The sequence below is a fragment of the Amblyomma americanum genome, chromosome 5 (genome assembly GCF_052857255.1).
Source record: "Amblyomma americanum isolate KBUSLIRL-KWMA chromosome 5, ASM5285725v1, whole genome shotgun sequence".
NCBI lineage: Eukaryota > Metazoa > Arthropoda > Arachnida > Ixodida > Ixodidae > Amblyomma > Amblyomma americanum.
Genome location: NC_135501.1, coordinates 64,084,622 through 64,108,427, shown reverse-complemented (window position 1 = coordinate 64,108,427; position 23,806 = coordinate 64,084,622). Strand labels below are relative to the sequence as shown.

General features: G+C 45.6%; 1 protein-coding gene across 1 annotated transcript in view; it reads left to right on the top strand.

The window, feature by feature from the left end:
• LOC144134748 (kunitz-type serine protease inhibitor 6-like) overlaps positions 1-23,806 on the top strand; it is a 31,776-nt gene that overhangs the window by 4,533 nt on the left and 3,437 nt on the right. The window contains exon 3 of the mRNA XM_077667582.1: positions 5,269-5,358. Within this exon, the coding sequence (XP_077523708.1) occupies positions 5,269-5,358 (90 nt within the window). The remainder of the gene's footprint in view (positions 1-5,268; positions 5,359-23,806) is intronic.

The following is a 23,806-nucleotide window of genomic DNA, read 5'->3' as shown; positions in this document are numbered from 1 at the left end:
GAAATACATCCCCGCTAATTAGGCTTGCCATTGGTTGCAGAGTACCGCGCTTTTCATGTGTTTTGCACCTTCTTGTGCGACAGTCCAAAGGAATCCAAATTTTATATCAAGGATTTCGATGATGATGGCTGGTGATTGTGATTTTTTATGGCGCAAGGGCATCTGGGGCCAAAGAGCGCCGTGGCACAAGGTGTTTTTCTTCTTCTCAAGGTGGGTGGTCAGAGACCCATTTCTCAAGCATATCACCTTAAAGAAGCCAAGAACCAGGCCAGGGGAAAGCTTGTATCCATTGTTTCACCTGTGGGCACCCGGCGGAACTGGGGATCGAACTCAGCACCACCCGCATGCGAGAAGGATGCTCGAACCGCTAGGCCACCGCTGCGGTATCAATGAGTTCTAGTTCTTCGTACTACTCCCAACGCTCCTCCATCTTTGTTTTTTTTCCGGGCTCACCTCGACAACGTGGATATCCCCCCCCCCCCCTCCCCCGTGGTTTATTCCAGACCATGTGTCCAGTGCACACTAAATGTAGCTGTGTACACAATGTGTGCTTATGAAAACATGGGTGCTGAATATTCCTGTCCAGAGGGGACATGAATTGCCCCCTCCCCGGTGAAATGAGTTTGATCATGTTCAAGGAACGCACTGTTGCATTTTGATCTGTTCCTTTGCCAGAATTATGTATGTCTAGGCCAAGGAAATTCAACTCATCTACCTCTTGTAATGACGAATTTCAAATATTTAGCTTGGCTATTTTAGTAGCCAATTTCTTTCTTGCATTCTTGTTTGCAACACCAATGTAGCTGAAATTTGGCGGTGACAGGTCCAGGCCTGCATTACGGACATACTCATATATAGTATTTGAGACTTCTTGCAGATAAATAGTCTGTGTCTCAAGCTGTTTACGAGTAGACCGAATCGTGACATCGTCTGCGTAAGTAATGAACTGCACTTCTGGTGTATGAGTTAATTTGGACGCCAATGGCATGAGTGTGATAAAAATAGGAAAGGTGCTAAAACTGAACCTTCTGGCACTCATCTATTTGAGATGTAATGAACGACTTGTTGTCCCTTTAGTCGGACAGAAAACGTCCTATGCTTGAGCAGTATATACACTGCTTTTATGACTTGTAGGGGAATGCCCATAAGTTCCCTGTTGTGAACAATCTTGGAATGTAACACATTGTCGTATGCCTTCGCCACGTCGGTAGCCACCACATTGCGTACAACGTGGCTGTGAGACTACACATGTATGACCTCTTCAGCCAGTATAGCCAACCCAATTGCTGTACCAAGGCTTGTAGGAAACCGAATTTCTCGAGCGTTGTGTTTTGTTCATTTTCCAAGCACCATGATAGGCGCGTAGCAGTTATCTTTTTACACATCTTGTGAATTGTGGGCGTTAGCGAGATCGGCCGCAAAAATTGTAGGCTTGTGGGAGGTTTCCCAGCCTTTGGTATTGGGACCACCACCGAGTCTTCCCAGTGCATAAAAGCGACTTTTAAAATGAAGCCAGATATGTAAAGAAACAAACAAACCAAAGCAACATAGAAAATTTTTGCGGTGCTATGGTATGGCGTACTGTTAATGCTGTTGATTCCGCTGCTCCCACCCTATTTATGTGCACACTCCCACGCTTAGCGCGGCGAAATATCAATAAGTGCAGCCTCCCCCCGCGTGTTTCAGTACTTACCAATCGGTCTAGAGCGACCTTAAAATCACAGTGGACGTGAACGATTGTTTGCTGCATATAAGCTCTGACGGTAGAGCTAGCAATAAAACAATGACGGTGTGGCAAATACATAAGGAAAGCAACATTTACTATGATATCCCGCCTGTTGTCAAAAATGCATTGAAGAGTTGTGCACGAAAAAAAAAACAGCACTGAAGAAACGCTGGAAAAGCGTGCCAGGGGCATCTTGCTAGCGAAAAGGATTTCATCAGACGAATCGATTCAAGTTGACATTAAGTCATTAGGAAAAGTCCGGATAAGCGTACAAGAAATCGATTGTTACCTCGTTATGGCGACAAGCACGAAACCCAAATAGAACATAAAAACATGCCGGAATATGCAGCCCTATCATGATGTTCAAGCTTGAATAGACTAAAAAAAACACAATGCTATAGTGGGAGCACTTCTGGCGATTTTAACGAAATAGACTTCCCAATGTGGCAGTGCCGTGAACTAGTAGCTTGCTAGACCGCATGAGTGGTTCCTGGGCACATTTATACGCCGCTGTTTGCCAAGCCACTCTGCGTGAGTTGTCTGGTTGAAGCGATATAGAGAGCGAGAGTTGGGAAGAGTAAGTTTCCTCGGACCCCCACAGAATTTTCACCAGCAGAGGGCGTTTCCCGACTGGAAATGTTCTCCTGACAATTAGTTTCATTATCGGTTTCACCCTGAACGGTGTCTTCGCTTTTAAAATGCCGTCGCAGTTGGAAGGCAATCTTCGACCAGTTCTAATAGCTATGACATATTGTACTAAGACCTAGAGGAACAATAAATATTGATAAAAAGAGGGTAGTGGTAATTGCAAGTTAAGACCCATTCCATATTTAATGACCTTGTTTCTTGACTTTTGCAGATCGGTGTGTTTCCGGTCAGCAAGTGATGCCAGCACCATGTCCGTCTAAATTATGTGGGTTGCAGTCGAAGCAGAGCTCCGTGCCGTTGTAGTGTTGCTTCAAAGATTAAATAAGTCTCGTGGACACATTTATTTCCATTTGTCCAGTAACAGGCGCTGAGGTCGCTCAGTATATAAGAGCCCTCTTATAGAACGCGAGTTCGTGGCTTCAACATCAACTGCAAAGCCTGCTGGACTCCATGTTTGAGACATATAAAACTATCAGGTAGAAATATTTTGCTGCATAAAGTCCTAGGGGCGTGAAGCTTTCGCCGTAGCCACTCACTGCAGCGTCCTGAAACCCTGTTTACACAATGCCTAGTAAAAATTATTCGCACACATAACATATTACCGTAGCGGTGGGCTGGTAACGCATGGTGCTGATCTTCAGGGATACGCTGCTAACGAGGCTGCCAGTATATTTCTACTATCCTGTCTAAAGGGAGTTGAGCAGGCAGTCAGAAGAAGTTTCTTTCATTTTTTATTTCAGTAACGGATTCTTTGCAACGTAGTATTAATATAACAGTGAAAAATGACGGTATCCCTGCTCATTACTTTAGGACTAAAAAGATAGGCAACGTGCTCATTCACATACGACCGACAAGCACACGAATCAGGAAAGTGGCGTTACAGACGCTTGGTAAGTGGCACACCAGGCAAAGGCTGTTTTCTGCCTACTTTATTTTGCTGCGAAAGTGCGAACGACCCGTCATTATCGCTATCGATATGTTCTTTAACTGCAGCGCCGGAAGGTGCGATATCGCTTCTCCGGTAGTCGATGGCTGCAACTAGTGTTTTTACTCTCCACTATACCTTCGGCAAATGAAAGAAAATTTTGTGGTTGCGTGCACCATGACAGCGCCGTCCTTCAGAGCTAGCAAGCCTGCTTCCAGAATGGTGATTTTACCGGGCTAGAAGGGGAAATGTAAATAAGAGGCGCTGTTTCTAAACATCGCCGTGCCCAGACGGCTGATTGGCTTGAAATGAAGCGCGAAGAGTTTTTTCATGAAGGTCTCCGTAGTGACGGCCCTAATTAGGCGTACATGCGGTAAAGCGGTGCTTTTATATCCACAGAGAAGGATGAGGGAGGGGTAGAGAGTGTGATATAATGGTTTCTTTCGTGTCCTATTAGATTCTCCTGATTATCGAGGTTAATCATTGCATTGTTCCTTGTCTTCGGTATCATACGGATCAGTTACTGACATAAATGAATGATATGAATCCAATACAACCGTATGGAAATACGTTTTATCAACCTACTAATTGGTACTTCAGAACAAAACATAATGCTCAAACGAAGCCGTGACAAGAGACAATGCATTCACAAGCGCTGCATTTTAGTTTACGCTTTATTTCTTGATTAGGACCATATATTTACAAGTTTGATTTCTGGAAATAAATTTGAAAAAAAAGAAAAACGTCCAAGACACACAGAAGACTATGCTGTCACTTGCCGTCCAGGAAATGGGTTCCAGGATTGCTGATAAATGGTTTGGTTTGGTTTACGGCGGTTTTACGTCCCAAAGCGACTCAGGCTATGAGGGACGCCGTAGTGATGGGCACCGGAAATTTCAACCACCTGGGGTCTTTTAGCTTGTACTGATATCGCACAGTACACGGGCCTCTAGAATTTCGCATCCATCGAAATTCGCCCGCCACGGCCGGGATGGAACCCCTGTTTTCCGGGTCAGCAGCAGAGTGTCATAACCACTGAGCCACCGTGGTGGCCGATTGCTGACAAATGTGTTCATTAGAACGAATGCTTTTGAGCATTAACACTAAGCAAGAATGCTTGAAAATGAGCTGGCTATTTATTAATAACTTCTAAAAATCATGATTTTTATTTGCGCGGACTAATTGATAACTGCGTTTTTGAAATTTTTTGTTTGAACGGTATACGTAGGGACTACAATGGTGACATGGTGAGCGACAGACCACCTGATGCTGCCATTCTCTGCAGCCACGAAAGCACAGGCGCACGTCCGGTAACCGCAAAAATAGTCTGTTCGTGTTTCCTGCGCGAACTCCTCGGGAGTGCGCCTTGCTAGGCCTTTGAGCCTTTCCTAGGAACATGATTCCGAATTGCCTCTGCGGCTGATGCTTCGGATCTATTATTGCCTAAAGCGACGGAGGAGAAGCAAGAGAATAGAAAATAGCAACGTAAGTGTGAGAAGGCGAAGACATATGCGCGGGAAACCGGGTGAGATAACCAGATGTCTGAAAACCATGTATCTGTCCATGACGTACTCATGGGCGGGCCGCAGATCTCAAGTAGTTTCTTCTTTCAAGACTGGTGGGTGTCTCAGCCTGCATGAGTTTGTGGTGGAGATATTTGCTGTGCTAAGGAAGCTGGTTCAGAAATTCTTTCCGGGGGGGTGGGGGGGGGGATGGAGGGGTTAGGTGACGAGTAATGGAATACCTACCGCTCGTCTGCTTCGCTTAACCTCGGGAATGGCATTTATAGGTTCCTTTAAAACGGATGGTGCGTGGTTGTGAGCCACCAAATAGAAAAAAAAATATTTGCTAAACCAGAGCAGGAAGCGAGCGACAAAAACGAATTTTTAGCTTACTACGGCACCTAAAAAAGCTGCTGTCCAAATCAAGATTCGTCTCTGAAGTTCTCGTACCTGATTATTCTCCGCAGATTCACATGACCCGGGAAGGCCCCAGGAGTTGCGAGAGGGCCCCATGGAAATCCTGTCCCCGCCGCAGGTCCCTTCCCTGATGTGGTCTGGTGCGGAGTTTTCTTCCTTTGCTCGGATGTGCGTCACTGGCATGGCATTTGCGCTGCTGTGGTACTAAATAATGGAATAATATAAGAATAGCAGCGGCGTACTAGTTTAGACGCACGCGGGATCAACGTACGCGTGCTGCGAATACGCAATTTCACGGCGCGGAGCAAGATGGGGCTCGCGTGTTCCTCAGTGGAGGCTCAGCAGTCATAGATTAGTTCGGTGCACGTCTAAGCTATTACGTTACCGCTATTTTATTATTATCTAATGTGAAAACACCACTTGCCCTAAGGACCACCTTCACAAGCACTGCAAGCATCCCAGTTTGTCATGGGAACAGAAAACCCTATAAAAAGCACTTTTGTAATAGACAAACAATTTCAATTTTAAGTTAACCCCGGAGCAGTGCGTCACTTTATGACACTGTAATCTGTCCGCGTGTTTCGCTCACGCATAGACACTCTGAGAATCTCAAGAAGGGTTCTCTGCTCAAATGTGCTTCTTGCCCTTTGGTGTCTTATTTTTCAAGATGTTTAAAGTCTGCGTATATTTTCAATCGTCCCATTGTTCAGGCCCTCTGTGAAGTGCGTACTACTAAAAATAAGGCAATGAGCTTTTGTGGTCGAGCACACAGATTGCACGCAACTACAAGCTCTCAGGCGGGTACATAGTATTTTATATTTTTATTACACACACAAACAGTCGTTTTGAGCCGCTGCCGCTGTGGCTGATTGGTCATGGCGCTCGGCTGCCGGCCCGAAAGACGTGGGTTTGATCCCAGCCGCGGCGGTCGAATTTCGATGGAGGCGAAATTCTAGAGACCCGTTTACTGTGCGATGTCAGTGCACGTTAAAGAACCCCAGGTTGTCGACATTTCCGGAGCCTATCACTACGGCGTCTCTCATAGCCTGAGTTGCTTTGGGACGTTAAACCCCTATAAGCCAAACCAACAGGCGTTTTAGTGCTTCATTTTTACTTTGTTATGTATTGTTTGAGTTGTGTTCTAAAAATGAAAATGAGAGATGTGAGAGCAGACAGTCATTTGAGCGGAATGTACTAGTTTTTCTTACAGAGTGATGATATACGTTCTTCGAAATGTTAGTTAGGCGCTCAAAATTTTTGTAAAGTATCTACGGAGTGCCAGAGATATCAGAGATATCTGAACACGAAATTTTGTCTCTTAAACCAGCCCGAAGATGCTCACAGTGCCGACAGGTGCCTACCACTGTTCCAGCATAGCCCCAGAAGAGACGATTGGTTTGTGGAATTTGAGGCGCGGAGCAAAGCATTTGTTTAAAGGGGTCATGAAAGCCTATTTTCACACATACCCTGCTTATCGCATTTAAGCATTTAATTCTGAACACGTTAAATTAAAATTCCCCCATGTTTGAGCTGATTCTGTGCGGTAAATATTTTTAAAACGAGTTTTTTTTTCGTTTCTTCTATGAACAGCTTGCTGGTCTGGCAACCCCTGATCACTGACGTCACGGGGGCATGCCCGCCCCGCGTCGTCGGCTGCGCCCTTTGATGTGCTTGCATGCACACCGTAGTCTGCGGTCGCTCGAAAAGTTATCTTTTCGGCTTATGGAAAGAAAAAGCATTTTTCCGTGTTTTCTTTTCGAAAGCCTTCAACATAGTACGCGAGCTGAGTGATCCTTGGGAAAGCGGACTTGCTCGTGGCTCCCGTTTTGTGATTGTTGAGGAAACAGAAATCGATTGAACACTGCTTTATTATTTACGCTCAGAAACATGTTAATTTTATGTTATGAGCGTGGCCTCTTTTGAGCAGTAAAGTGCTCCCGTATGTGAAAAGCGGCACGTGCCGTGCATGCCTTCGTCGATGTGCGCCGTAAAAGCCGCGGCGTTTTGCAGCTGGCTATCAAGCTCTTGTCCGCTATTCATCGGCTCGTTAATTGAACTCAAATTACCATAAGGTGGCACTAGAGTAACCTTGAGGCACGAAAGGAGCAGAGAAAAGTGCCGACTGAGACGACTTCCCCGCTGCATGTGTGCATTTGTAAGTCGAACATACATTCCCTTCGGCTTGTAGAACCCTTTTGCAGGAACCAAGCCGCTTGCAAAACCCTACGCGACTCGAATGCTTTCACTGCCCACCCGAGGAATAGTCGCAGCCGTCTAAATGAGTGCTTGAAAATAATAGTACACTATTTAGCGTTTACTCTGCGTACGCATTGTGGCCCAGGAATGCGACGATTACGACAACTGCAGCCCCGCGCTGGGGTTGTTTACATAGAAGTGCGCAAACAGTACTGCTTGTTTGCTTGGCATAAAGGGCGAAGTGGGCTCTCGTTATCTTAAATATTACGTAGTATTGCTCACAAATTGTAGTTTTACTCCTTTAGATACTATGAAAACACTGCAATAAGCGCCGCTGACTCTATATATCGCTACTTGGGAAACGCTTGGCGTAGGACCGGCGCTTCCCGCTAATTCTATATGCTTCCTGTTATGTCATTCGTATTTGTTTTTAAATCGCTTTTGCGAAAAATAAGTTCCGACATTACTTGAATTTAATGAAAAAAAAAAACAGATTTGTTGTACACGGTCGACGCCGGCGGTTGCTGCCGGCTGCCTTCAGCACATGCTGTGAAGACCGGGTCACATATCGACACTTCCCCCTTATTGTACTCGCGCCCTGCGATGAAGACAGTCGTCGCTTTGAGGGCACTAGCCAAAAATACGCTTGAAAGCTATTTTCAGGCTCTAAAACTTGAGAATTTGCTCTCCACAATCGCCGAAATCGCACACATGAATCCTGCGTACTCGCTAGGCCTGGTCACGAAAGGGGCCGGCTGTCCACCGTCTACCGTAATTCAAGAATCTGCCAAGAGTTCCGCGCTGATTAGTAACAAACTGTGAAGACATGAAATGCAGCTGCTCGTTTAGCTTTTTTGAGTACGGATAAGGTACACAAGCGCAGTTTTTTGGGCCTTTTATTCACCGAGCGTGAAGCTTTCGCTCGGCCGCACACGCCCAGGCTACGGCGGCGAGCAACTGAGCGGCACCGTCGTGCGGCGTTTTCTGCCCGTGTCGCTTGTCTTCCGATAGGTTCTTTGAGCAGGCACTGAATGAAAGCACATCTTTGCTGGTGCACGCACATCGCGTATGTCACCGTGGCTAGCGTCAGGCCCAATAAGTTTTAAAGTTCTTAAGTTTATAGAATGTCATATACCAACTAGTCCCCCACCACACTGTGCTAGTTCCCACTAAGTTCACTCTTTACACTACTGCGAAATGATGTCGTTGGTCGTGCTGGAGTAGTTGTCGGTCTAACGTGACGGACCAGTGCGTCAGCGACGACATTTGCATACCCGCCAGCCCACCGACCGTCGATCGCCGTTGCATCGGCCTATAGTGTGACCGGACCCTACCTATTCCGAAGAATAACTGTGTTAATTTTATTAACGCTTTAAGACACCCAGTGACTCATATATGGGGGACGACTGCAACTTCGATCGCCTGCGAAAGTACAGGGGGGAATGGGACCTCGCTGCGCACATTGCAGCAACGAGAGCAGACGGCGTTGCTCCGCGTGTTCCCTGCTGACGTCACGATAGCATTCAATATGGCGCAGTCGCTTCCAGTGGGAGGAGTTTCTCGTTCTTAATTTTGATAACACTTTTTGGAATAAAGAGCGCGTCCATGACAGCCAAATTTCGGAAACTGAATAACAAGCTCTTGTATTAGTTACTGAAGCGCAAAGAATGCAATATGAAGAACGACCATGTCATGGCCCCTTTAAGCTACTCAGTGTTTGAGCCTTAGTGTCTAAGATAGTGTTTGAGCTGATGAAATGCATTCGTGCAGATATGTAAAGGCTTGCTATATGTTTAAAAACATAAAATAGCATGGTTTCCTTTTTTTTCATACTTGCAAAAGGTGAGTATTATAGAAGAGGTATAGTGATGACGCGCTCGTCCGAAATAATAATAATAATTGGTTTTGTGGGGGAAAGGAAATGGCGCAGTATCTGTCTCACATATCGTTGGACACATCAACCGCGCCGTAAGGGAAGGGTAAAGGAGGGAGTGAAAGAAGAAAGGAAGAGAGAGGTGCCGTAGTGGAGGGCTCCGGAATAATTTCGACCATCTGGGGATCTTTAACGTGCACTGACATCGACATCGCACAGCACACGGGCACCTTAGCCTTTTTCCTCCATAAAAACGCAGCCGCCGTGGTCGGGTTCGAACCCGGGAACTCCGGATCAGTAGTCGAGCGCCCTAACCACTGAGCCACCGCGGCGGGGCCTCGTCCGAAGGTGCAAAATCACAATTAGTGTGTCCAACTTCCAATTTGCTCTGCTACCTAATGAAAATTGCCCATTCGGAAGGCTGCGCATATTACAGTTTACGAATAATAAGGCAACCTGAGCGCATTTCCATTTCATGGTTCGTTTTTGTTGGCTGCGTTTTTTATTCCAGTCTGTTCTGCCCACACCATCGTGACTCCGTACATTCACAGGTAGTGTTTCTCGTTTTAACTTGATGTTGGTCGCCTATATTATATAGCTTCTCTGCTGCGTTCTGCAACTGCTTTCTTCTCATCTATGTTGGAACTGTAGGAGCACCGTTCTTTTAGGTGAGTATTTCGCCGGCACCTGCACTGGTAAAGCTACCTTCGCGAAGTTATTCGTGCGTGGGGAGGAAGGGGGGGTGTGCGTGGACCAGCCGAAAGGCGAAAAGAGACACTTTGACTTCTGAGAGGGCCAGCGCTTTCACGACGATGCGGGTGTGAGGTTCATATTTTTTCTCCAACTATCACCGAGTGCACTGAGGCATGGCCCAGCCCTAAGGAGTGTGGCATGCAGAGGCACCGCTACATAATTTCCAGGTGGCGCATAGCTGACGACGGACGATGTAGCTCGTGCTGTCGGGGACCGGTCGCCATTGCTGCCTCAGCTAGCCCTGCCTTGCCTCTCTTCCTACTTGGTATTAAAGCACCCTTCGTCAACAAGTGCGTCACAATCTGACAGATTTGCTGAGTGTCGATCAGCATACCTCTCGCAGCTATGCACGCTACCTCTATTGATTGTTTCTCTAAGAATAGTGTTTTTAGTAAGGTATCACTGGCCCTTTAAGTGTCGTCTATATAAAGGTTCAAATTGGTTGGCTGGGCTTCAGGCTGCAGTATATATCAATTCTAAAGAAGGGAACACATTTGAGGCAGCGGCCGGGTAGCCCGTATAAGTATGTAGAGTTAATGAGTTTTATTACTAAACCGGACAGCAACAAAAAGAAAAACCTTCTTGAGAAACTTTGGATTCGAAGTTTAATTGAGAAGTCAGGTAAAATGCAAGTTAAACGCCCTTTTCTGGTAACGCACAATCGACATTGATGGCAACACAAGTCTATAGAGCGGCCATGTGTTCATCTCCCGGCAAAGAAGCGAATCATTTTGCAGCATCGTGATATTGAGAATATCAACAAGAAGGCATTCACGGAAAACAAGACTGCACACTTTTTCGAACACAAAGAAATAAGGCCTACTCAGAGAGAATTGAAGGTGCCAGGAAGGTATCAGAACCCAAATTCCAACAATTTGACATTTTTCTAAAATTTCCTACAATTGCACGGGCGGCAACGACCGTGCACGAGTACGCAAAGTCATGCGGACTGAGCTGTGCTCCCCAGAAATCAGAGCTGCTCATGATCCAACCGGGAAAATCCACGAAGGAGCTGCCGCTGAACGTGATCATCACCATCGACGGAACGGTCATCAAGCCAACACAGCAGATTAGGATTCTTGGCCTACTACTTCAGAGCGACGGGAAGGCACACGCCGCCGTCACAAAGATCAATACTACAACCGAACAGATACGTAGTATGCTTCGGAGGGTATCTAACAAAAACCGAGGCCCTAAAGAGGACGATGCCATGCACCCGGTACGCGCGTTCATCGTGTCGCGGGTTACCTACTCCGTCCCGTATCTCCAGCTGACGAAGGCGAATAAGGACACCCTAAAACACGATACTTCGTAAGGCAACGAATCAAGCACTGGGCATGCCCATATACTCGTCCACGCAAAGACTGCTAGACATGGGCGCCCACAACACGGTGGAGGAGCTCATCGAAGTCCACCTCTCTGATCAGAGAATCGGCTCAGTCACACGAAACACGGACGAGCTTTCCTACGCAAGATAGGACGGGCGGATGGAGCCAGTACCCATCAAAGCGGCCCTTTCAGAGGACTGGAAGACGACTATTCAGACCAAGCCCCTTCCCCGGAACATGACGCCGTGGGCAAAGGACGACGAGAGCCGCATCGCGTGGGCCAAAGCCATAGCCCGGAAGCTGGAAGAGAACTCCAGGGTCCACCACGCGGACGTCCTCGCTCTGAAAAACACAGTGACCATGCGGCGGCGGTGGTTACGTCAAAAAGACAGGCTGATCGTCAGCGCGTCCCTGAAGACAACAGACCCCGCAGTTGCCGGAGAAGCGGCCGTGGCCCTCGCGCTCGCACAGCCGATCGTGAACACCGTGGTCACCGACGACAATAGAGAATCGCGGCATCAAGACAGCCTACGGAGACTTCCGCAGGGGGGCAATGTCCTCCGCGGCCCGAGCCATTCTATCCAAGTGCAAGCCTCCGGGAAGAGCCATAGAGCTCGTGTGGGTCCCTGGCTCACTCGCAGGTAGCAGGCAACATCATCGCCGATTACCATGCCCGAGAAATGTCCATCCGGGCCGAGCACAAGCCGGAAGAGCTACCGCACCCGGTCACCAGCTTTCGAGACATTACCCGGATGTACCGCGAGGAAAGGTGCAGACTGCCAGAACCGCACCCCAAACTAACCAGGCAAGAACAGACGATCCTGCGTAGAGCGCAGGCGGGATCGCTTGCGCATCCCGTACTGATGAACCGCATGTACTCCACGCAACACGATATGCTGTGTCCATTTTGCAAAACGAGAAAAGGGCATCCTGCCGCACGTCTTGGCAGAGTGCGCAGAACTCAAGACCCCCTCCTCCCCTTCCCGCCAACACCCCCAATTCCCAACCCCTTGAGCGATGGGAGACCTTGTTGTTCAGCCCCACCTTACATATTCAGCTCGCACTGACGGACAGGGGCCAGGAGCTGCTGGAAACATATGGGTCCCGGAACTAGGGAACCACCCCGTCTGGTGCCTGCGTGCACCCTCGAATTATTTCGGGATCAGTAAATGTTGATTCATCGTCATCACCTATAATTTTACCATAACGACAATCATTATAGGTCAGCAAATTGAGGAGAGATAATATTTTATTTACAGCAGACAACGTTGTTTATCACTTCTGGTTTGAAACAGCACAGAATAATTGCTGCTTTTTTTTATGACGGAGAAGAATGACTAGCGCACAAGCAAGAGTGCCCGCACCCTTCGCGCCCGGCGAAAATCATTTGACCTGTCTTCAAAGCATTTTGACCAAGCGGCGTGCACCCCTTCATGGCCGTTTCTGTCCCTGGTTGTAGTGGTGGAGAGTGTTTCGCCCACGCGCACACTAATCAATATACACAGTGCTAAAATTAAGGTTAAGCAAATAAGCAACATTTTACGAAAATATTGTTGAATAGGTGATTTGAACGACAATAGAGAATCGCCGGCACCAGTTATGTCGATTTCTTTTATGCAAAGTATTTTGGCATGCCCAGCTTTCTGGGACATCTACTACTTGCGCCATCTACCGGCAGTGGCAGCGACAGGGAGCGTAACTGAATGGGAAAGGGTACCAAAAAAATCGTAAAACGTGAACAAAAGCATCTACAAAAAATACTTCGGGGATTTATGTAATATACACTTAGCTGAGGAATGTGCCGAAGTTTCAGTCCTGTGCTATTAATACACGAGCTTCCCAGCGCGTTTTGAATATTATACGATGCTGCCTACGGGAGGGGGCCAAAGCTTTGGCATTTTTCCAGACTTTGAAACCGTATAGCACCGTAACACGGATAGATATCGAAAATGCTTCCCGGTTTTAGGTACCCAAATATATGGTGTTTAAAATGGTGTGCAACGATCTGGCATTGCTTTGATCAAGAAGCTTCCTGAGGCCTTTTAATTGAAACCTGATATTGCCTAAAATATGAAAGATGGCGCCCGGTAGCGAGCTACGCTGCAGAAATGGTTCGGACTGCTGAAGTTGCGTCCATTTCGACGCTTACCTTTTTATCGGGTGACTTTTGCCTTGCAGACAAGAACACATGTGAGAGCTCGAACCCAGTGTCTCGACCGGAGCTTTAAATAAAGAAGGTTGTTACGATGACCATGCATTAACGCAGCTTACATAAAGTATTCGCGGCTGTTCATATATGCTTGTCGTGGAGCAACTTTACAAATTGGCAGCCCTTTGCTATTATCTAAAAAGTTTATTGGGGCGTGTGATCATGATATATTAGGGTATGAGAGCTAGCTCGCCTGAATTTTAGCTATTCTTGTTACTTTTAAAGAGCGTAGCGGCATTCAAACGGCCGACATCAAAAAGTAATCGCGAATTTAAATGTTTATTTTATTCGTTTAATGCTTATTTAATAAAATTTGATATAGCTTTACTCAGAAACATTCTGAAGCTGTTCAGCTGTTGCCGGGCAGAACACAGAATTTGGAGTCTAGAAGCAAACAGCGTCTAGATAGACGTTCAGGTTGTTACTGTCACGTCACCTGTAATGCTTCCAAATTAGTGACTCTAGCGTTGTCCGAATATGGTGACTCGAGTTTGCACTTAGTGTTCTAACCTGGGTTCAGAACCTTTTGTTTTGGTCAACTAATTTTAATAAATGTGCTCGTTTCTATAGAAAATATATTAGTATGAATGTACGAATGAAAAATTTCACGCATGATCACTATTCATACTTTTATTGCTGCAGCTATTGGCTACTTTTTTTTTTGCTGTTCATTCATTCTGACTTCTGTAATAAGCATGCATGATGTATTGCCGGGATCCATCCTGTGTAACACAACTGAAAAAATGAGGCTTCGCTTTTGAGGTACGAAACTTCGCTTTTAAAGATACCGCAAGATACCGCCAACTTTTTTCTATTTTTGCAAACAAATTGGTGAATTTAATTGTGTCCACTTCTGTGCTACGAAAAAGAGCTTTTACATGGACGTCATCGAGGAAGCAGTTCATAACGGTATATATAAATGGTAAATATGGTGGCTGTCGCAATTTGCGACGCTGCCAGTGGCTGCTACTCTGCTTCGTCGGCCGATTGTAATGATACCGCAGTTAATTCTTCCGCACATCCCACAGTGACATCGCAAAGGGCCGACAGGTGCAAGAGGGTTAACCACGGATTAACAGGGTTAGTCGCGATGTCATATCAATCGTCTGAAGCGACTGTCTTGAGAGCCTCCTTTGTTGAACGTTTGCATCTGTCCTTTGAGGCTGGGCTGTAATCATTTTAAGCAATAAATTTTTCTATTTCACCAGTATAATAGATGAGTTGCGTTATCGCAAGCAGCTTGCTTTTAAGATTCATCTTCTTCAAAATGCTATGAAAACGTGTAAAAAAATTGACCGCCAATAGCAAGATCAAAGGATATCAAGGGGTATAAATTAGAGGGGGAAGAAAAATAAAAAACAGCTAAGTGTCCTGCCCACGCCAGTACAAATACTACATTGAGACTGTTAAAAGAATGAAAACTAGAAGTGCCCCCCGTTAGGACGGCCAATAAAAATCAAGAGAAACACCCCCACAAATACATTCAACGAGAGAGAGAGAGAGGCGGGTGGGGGGGGGGGGTGGCAAAGTCTTGCACAAGGTGCCGGGTGATGTAAGGCCGGCTCAGGACCCAGCCGCTATGCCCACATGTCAGCGTACGCGAAATGCAACAACGCTCCGGCTGTTTACCCCCGGGGGGTCGAATTAGTTCGAAGCGCTCCAGTGCGCTGTCCCTCATAGCCCGTAATGGAACGAATTTGTATTATTTCATTGTACCTTTTCCCAGTTCCCAGGTTACTCTGCCTGCAGCAGCTTTGATTTCTGTGGTCACGTGGAAAACTAATTATACTGTACTGAACAATAATATCGCTTACTTTGGAAGCAGCAGCGTTAGGTAAATCAAACCAAATACAATTGTAATAGAGAGGTAGAGCGCAACAAAAATAACCAGACGCTAAAAAGAAATGTATACCAATAAAATAAGTCACGAATTGCATTCTATGTTACAAAGTTAATGAGAATATCAAGTAGGCGGGGATGTCATTATAGCACGTAGCGGAAAGCACAATGTCAGCAAATTACCATGAATGAAGGGGAAGCCTTCGTAACGATAACACTCATGGGAAGTGATCTGTTACTTTTACAGCAATATTCGAAGCACTGGAGGTTATATTTCTTTTCTCCTTTGCACCTTTGGGGAGGAAATCGAGCAAATGTAATAGGTCTATTTTCATGGCGTCGCTGTCAATAAACTTGCACTTGTCACACTATCTGATAGCTGGTGCGAAAGGGGTTATAACTTCCCCGCAAAAAGGCAAGGAAGGACAAGGGCTATAGTGCGGACATAAAATATTTTATTATACACTTTTTATACAACATTTGGAAACAAAATGTGTACAGTCAGAATCACATAGCGTCATTACCTTGTGTTCATGTTACATATACAACCAAAACGATGCACTCCAAACGTAACGAATATGAATATAACTAAACACACTTTACAGCAACATGGCATACAAAAGAAGCAATACTTTGCGAAAAGAGTAAAGAACAAGGCAAACATTTAATCGGTTGCCAAACAATATGAGTCAGCAAAGAAGGACATACAAATGAACATAAATGATGGCACTGAATGTGCGTAGTGCTGCTGTCGTCACTTTTCTCGAGCCTGTTTGTGCGCATTGTATACTTGATGCCAGTATCATATGATCTACGCCCGATACGCCCAATCAGTTTTTTTAAATTCGCTGCAAAATTTTTTCCTGCTGCCCCGCAGAACTTAAAGGCGTGTGTGCATGTTCATTTTCAAAGCACGCCCCCCCCCCCCCCCCAAAAGCGTTTTCTAGCTGTGCTGATTGCGTTATAAATCGGTTATCCATGGTTTGTTTACATAAAAGAATTTTCTTACGCGAAAGACAAGCCAAAAGATCATTTTAAATGTGACAACGGTAATACTTACAAAACACGCAAATCACATTTATATTACACCAAAAAATTGCTCAGGGAATATATGGCAGGTAAACAGTCACATAATAGAAATACACTATTTTTAGTACACACCGAACACTCCTTTAGGGGCAGGTTACATAAGGAATCAGGAACAGTACTCTTCATCTTCAAGCAGTGATGCACTTTCTAAAGTAGAGGTACAACACAGCACTATAAATATAGGAGGAAACACGCAAAAATAAAAGGCACATCTCACCACATAACTGTTATCTCCTCCTATCGCTACAATCATTGCTTTTCTCTTTCTTTCCTGACAAGGTTGCGAAATTTTTCTATTGATTTGACTTTTGTCGACATTCCCATAGCCCGAAGCTCCGTGCGCAACTCTCCGGCATCCATGTCATCCACATTTTGTAGACAGTTTCCTTCGCTGACTTTTTCTTCTGCACAGCGTAGCCTCTTCGCCCGTGTCTCTTGAAAAAGTCCCTCAAACCAATACTCTTGGTCCCGCTTTTTATATGCACGGCTTAGTCTGATATTCTCACTCATTTCAAGCCTTTTCGCCAGCTTGAGAGCGTCAGCGGCTGCATTCCACTTGTTAGACTTCCCATGGTGTAGATGCTTTAGCACGTCGTTTTTTTTCTCTAACCCTTGGCTTGAAAACCAACCAAGGCACTTGAACCTTTCGTGCTTTTCGGAAGCGTGGTGCGCGAGAATATGAATGTACGGCGTAACTCTATCGCCACCATAGCCTTTGCAACCTTGGGCTCCTAATTCTAAGAACGTGTGAAAGAATTCTGAGGTTTCTCTTTCTATGCTGCAACCTTCAACATCATTTTCCATGTGGTACAAAATTTTCCGCATAAGCTTCCAAAGGAGCAAAGTTTTTTCCTCTGTTTGAGGGTTCGATTTCCCGGCCAGTTTTTCAGGCAAAGCCTTCAGCAAGCGCTCACAATCGCACCCCCCCCCCCCCCCCCCCGATACCAACGTGAATGTTTTTCCCTTGTTTCCTTCATTGGCTTCCCAGACGTGAAATTTATTCACACAGTTATTTATGGCGTCAACGATGTCCTGAACGTGTATGGTCAAACAACGTGGGTTGCGGACATTTTCACGGTAATCTCTGTCTTCTGCTTCTGAAAGCAATCCATCTACAAGGTGGTTAACTATTCTTAACTTCATGTGCAATACGTCAGGGATTATTAAATCAGAGTCGAAGTTAAACACTGGCACGTTTTTCATCCCGTTCGCCTCTGCGCAGCAATCAGCTTTCATGTTCTCAAGAGTGCGGATCAAAGGAGGCTCATTAAAGCTCCTGTTACTTGTCACAACTGAGCACCTTGTCTGTGCGTTTGCTCGACAAAATGGACAAGGATAGTGTGACGCAGCAGACTGCAGACCCTGAACAACAAGCAAAAATTTCAAATCTGACCCTAGACAGATGCGAATCGGAATCTCGTGGTTTCCTACAGATATGCTACCCCTTCGTGCGACAACATTAATTTCTTTTATCAAATCCCGAAAAGCCTCCGAGATCTCCGCAACACCGAGAAGGCGATGAAGGTTATGGTTTTGTAGCTGCCGCGTTTTGCAAATGATGACGAATGATAATGTTGTCCAGGTCGTGCGTTTACTCACAACGCAGCCATCACCCTCTATTTTTACAAGGAGTGCCTCGGTGGAGATGTCTGTCACACTTATGCCTACATCTTTAGCTAGTAGCTCTTGCGCAGCTAACGCCAAGTCTTCCTGAAATGAAGCCTGAGCGCCAGGTGAGGTACCTGGTGTCTTGAAGACAGTTATCCTGCTATCTAGGTGCTCTCTGTAATAATTTATTAGCCTTATGGTAGGCAGATTCGGGACGCTCGGGGAGAGGTACTCCAAGAAAACGTTACTGACAAAATGTACGTCCAAGAGGGCTGCAACTTCTCGCAAGCTTTCTTTGTTTGGAGAAGAAAGGGCATTGTAGTTAACTTGACCATTGCTGCAGAAACCTCTTTTTACACTGCAATTACAAATAATTTCTTCATTTTCCTTGAATGTTACTTCATGCAGCAGACGTTTTAAGTCACTTACGAGAAGCTGGCATGCATCTAAGCCGTAGCTCTCCAGTACAGCGTCAAGTGCTTGCGCGATGGAATATCCAGCGGCATTAAGCTTCCTTCGGTCTGTTTTTTTGCACCCCTCGCCGACCATTATTCCTTTGTTCAGTAGCCTTGTAGTTTTTGCGGATTTCAGCTTTTCATCCTCCTGCTCTAGGTTAAGAAGCTTAGCCTTATAGGCAGACACGGTGTCTCTGAGCCCATTTATGGCCTTTTCTGAAACTGTTCCTACTGTTTCGAGTTCTTTTTGCAGAGCAGAAATTGTGATGTTCTCTATGGATTCTCCAGTATTCGTTTCAGGTGGGCTAGATTGAGACTCGAAGTGAATCTTTATGAACCTTTTATTTTTTAAGAAGGACGCTTTCGCACGGCCTGTCAAATTCCTGTAGCGCCTATCCGCAATATTGCACAGTGACGTAAACAGGTCTCCAAAATATTTACCCATAATGGGAAGCTTTAGATTCGGGGGCAAAAATGATTGCACAGTTTCAAAGTATGTCTTTGGAAGAAGGTCCTTCTCGTGTCTTGTCTTTATAGCTGTCTCATTGGTCAGCGTGAATGTGACACTGCAACTGTCAAAGACAGCAGACAAGATTATATGGTTATCTGGCGTGGCCATTTCGTGGAGCTTAAACAACAAACTAAATAAAAACTAGAAAATTTGATGAACAAGAAGTCATAGCCGTGGAATAGAGACAGTAACACTCAGTGAGCTAAACAGGTGACACATTGTACAAAACAAGCCAAAATAACGCTAAAACAAAACAAATAGAACAAAAGTATAACTCCATGGGAATAAACACTTATCACTGTATTACGATGCGCCAGCAATGATCTTTGTCACGATAAAAACCTGCAAGGTCTCACAAGGAAATCCGCAAGGAAACCTCTTGCAGGACTTCTGAAGTGTTACCCCACCCTTAATTCTGATTGGAAACTCAATCGCCACCGTGTTCCCAAGTTTCGTTTCCCGTATCAACCATGCAGACGGAAGTTGGAGCCTGGAGAAGTCTTGTTCCTCACAGAGTAGCCATTTTTTTTCTAATGGTTGGCCTTTCCCGTGAAAAACCCATCGATAAATGTCCTGGTCAAGTTTCACCTTCAGGAGACCGCTTGATCGACGGCAGTAGGACAGCTTTTTTTTTAATTTCGTACACGATCTCTTCAGAGGCAGACTGGAGGCGTCGATTCGATGGTTTTCTTGGGGATATGAACTCGCGCAAAGGCCTCGTTGAGATTCCTCTTAGTCTCCAGGGTACAAAGTCATTTGGAGTACCCTTTCCAATGGATCAGGTATCCTTTGCGCTAAATGAAAGACAAATGGAGACATTTTGTCAATAATTTAGGAAACGATTTCATTTATCTGAAGATAGCGGGAGGGGGGGGGGGGGGGGTGAAACCAAAAGTAGGTAAACTGAAACTGAGTCTCAGGATTTTATTTGTTGTGGTACTTATTAGGTTTATAAGATCCGCAAGCGCACGTGCACCTTATTACGAGGAAAATTGGCATGTTATCTCTATGAAACAAAAAAAAATGCTGCTGCTAATAGGAAGGCGGCAGAGCGTCATCACGACAAACGCTAATAGAAATCGCCCTTGGCAATCGCGAGAAAGGCTAATACCTGCGCTACACGGGCACGTTCGAATGACACCTGAGTCGAATGACATTCGCAACTTGGAATGGCATTCGGACTCGACGGACTTCCGCGGCGCTACACGACACTTTCCAAACGCATTTCAAATTTCCTCAGCTCGTTTTCAGTGTACGATGACGACGACGGCGGTGGTCACACTAGTGCGACAACGATACTATCGTGGTCAACAGCAGCATATATGAGTGTAGTGGGACTAGTTTTTCAGGCCAACGACACCGACGAATCCGACCGGCGGGCTGTCAACCTTCATGTCCTCCTCGGCAGGCCGGCGGCTGAGCGAAAACACGCTGATGAGGCGACGGTGTGAATATATTCGCCTTTCTACCTTACCCATATTGTTACTAAGCGAAAGGAACGGGTATATTTCACATGTGCACACTCGAACACTCACCAGCTATAAGCGCTTGCCAAATTAACTTTAATCGACGGCGACTCCCTTCCCTTCCGCGACGACTAGGCCTAGCGAGTCCGCAGGGTTACGTCTTCGAATTCGGCGGTTGTGGAGAGCGAATTCACAAGTTTGAGCCAACGAAAATGATCGACGAGTGTATTTTTGACAACAGTGACCTCAAATAAACTATTGGTCACATCGCAGGGCGCGCATACGATGAACGGGAAGCGCCGGTGTGACGAAAACCGCCGAGCACTGCTTTACGACCTGCAGCAGTCGTCGCCGTTGCTATTTTGTGGATAACAAGTTATGCCTTTTCAATTACCGCGAACGGTCCCCAATCATACTTCTGAATAAAGCAGTTTAAAATAAACTACTGATCGCGTCGGACGAAGTCGGGACAATTAGCGACATGCGCCGATCGTACACGATGTCAGTAGCCTCCCACAGATTGTCGCACTGCCTTAACAAGCCACGGGTACAACCAGTACAAAAAATGAGATTATTTAATAGAACTAAAGCGCAGAATGTGTTTTAAGTCATGCAAACGAGCGCTAGCTGTTCGTACGCAGCGATGTAAACAATAGTATATGCGCGCAGGCGTCCTCATCGGCACACTGCTGGAGAAATTTCATGCTCACGCGGTAAATGTTCTTTGGTGCACTGTTATCTTCAAGCACTTACGTAGACAGAACACGAGCTATTTGCTAAGCAAAGAGCAGGAAAAAGCGAGCAGCAGGTATCAAAATGAGCAGCCACAGTGCCGAAAGCACCCGCGCGGCTGTGGGCGGGGCGAAGCGATGGCGGCGGCAACGCCTATTGGTCGGTTCGGGCTGCGTTCGCGTTTCGACGGCATTCCAAAATCTGGAATGTCTCCGCCGAGCTCCGTCGACTCGAATGTCATCCGAACCGAATGCCGTTGAGAAACATCATGTAGCAGCGTAAGTTCGGCAGTCGAGTCGAATGACATTAGATTGGAAGGCATTCGAAGCGCCCGCGTAGCAGGGGTATAATACTAAATTCGGTATACAAAGGTCGGTGCGACTTACTAATATCAAATACTAAATTGAACAACTATTTGCCGGCACGCAATACTACGCGAAAATGTTGTGACCTATAACAGAAGGGCAACAAACATTTTTATAACAACATTACAGAAAACGATATATACATGAACTTGTACATTTTTGTGAATGATACGATGTTGTCTTTCTCGGGACTAGTCCGGTGCAAAGTGGAGCAAGTGCATTTGAATATGGGAATGCAGTTTGCACCTCGTTCCTAAACCGGGTGAAAACAGTCACAACTATTAGACTAAATGATGCGTGAGCAGAGCAAATATAAGTGACCCTCAATGTTGTTTTATTCCCTACCATATGCATACTGTCCTTAACAAGTCTGTGTGTTCGGTGATAGATGAATCATCCACACTTAAAGCAGATAATCTATTACTATGCGTAATTATATTTGTTCTTGCGTTGCCGTTATTTTAAATGGAGCGAGTTTTCCAGGGTACCTTTTTGACAATCTCTGAAAGACCATTTCTTAGGTTTCAAACTTAGTGCTGCAGATGGAATAAATGCAATTTATTTTTCTGATGAAGTATATGGCTGCACATACCAAATGCAAACCACAGGTAATGACTAAATGTACCCAGCAGTGCGTTACAAATAAAAAAAGGTTTTAATGTTACAATATTCAAACAAAAAAGTTAAAAACTTACCGTTTTTGCGATGACTCTCTCGACGGAGTGGTACATCAGTTGCTTCTGGCAGAAAGGTGAGGCTGCAGTTGCTGGGTGTCGACGAATGGTGTTCAGCATCTCGATGGTACTGTATTTATACTACGCCAGCGAACAACCTAGCATAAAACAGCGTCAAGGATTCGGGATCACGTGCAAGGCTCACGTGCTTTCCCTTTTGTCCCAAGACGCCTCCCGGAAACTAAACATCGCGAAAGAATTCCTTTTTTTAATTTTGCTTTACCTTCCGACGAAACCGGTTGTGTAAACCAAAGCATTGTCACTTTCTTTTACAGCGGGGAGAGTCCTATCCCTGGGGTACACAGCGTGACGTCAAAGGGGAAAGGCCCGATGAGCAGAATCGTCAAGTTTTTCTTCTAAACTGGCTTTGCACGTGACGAGCACCTGCTACCCATCCATGTCAAAACGCGCATTCCAGCCGCCTGAGTCGAAGCGACAAAGGTGGCTACGGGAAAAGCCAAATACCTATGTGTCCCCCTCATTCCCAGCCCATGTTTCTTCTGCTGGTTGCCGACGCCATTTATTATTCGCCATTTTTTTTCTTCTTTATTGCCGTGCTCTCGGTTTTCCTCTTTTTTTTTTTGGTGCGTTTCTGTCAGGAACTCTGTCAGGCGCGTCAGTCATATACTAGTACTGTCGAATGTGGGCGAGTAATTCTCACTATCCAAGCGGCTTTGCCTCCCCAAATCTCTCGCGGCGCACAGAAGGCAGCTGGCCGGCCCGACGATTAAGTATCGCTGTTTAGTTATTGCGGCGATAAACTCATCCCCATGGCATAAAGTGGAGATGTGCTACTACCGGCGCATTTCGCGAGTGACTTTGGGAATTGGATCCTTTTAAAGACTTTGTATCTATTAAAGAATTTTGAAGACTTGGTTAACTTTCGATGTTTACAGCCTTCAATTTATAGTTCATTAATAGTCTTTTAAATGAACTTTATCACGGACATAATGTCCGCCTTGGCACACAATCCACCTGCACGGACCACGACGATGCATCTTTTACTTCTTTTAAAAAAAAAATCTGTATACATTACAAAAAAAAAAGCACGCGCTATTTGCTGCAGCCAACGCAATATTAATGAACGTCCGTCACGTCTGCAGCTTGGCAGCGTTCATAACAAGGCACAAAACCAAAAAATTCAATATACACGCAAAAAATTTTGCAAAAACTATGATACAAGCAAGAACGCGAATTCAGCTTCTCATAACGAGATGAAGGGCAAATGCTTACCCATGTATTCTCTCTAGTGAGGCTATCTGTTTAGTTATTTTTTTGTTAAAAGATTTCAAGAGTGAGTTAAGAACGAATTCTTCTCACACGCGAGACACTATCCTAAAATCGGGTCGCAAACACTCACTGATAGCAGTGCATTGACAAGGAATCACCTTTCGAAGTCTTTACTTTATTGCTATGGTGTCGCCGCCGGC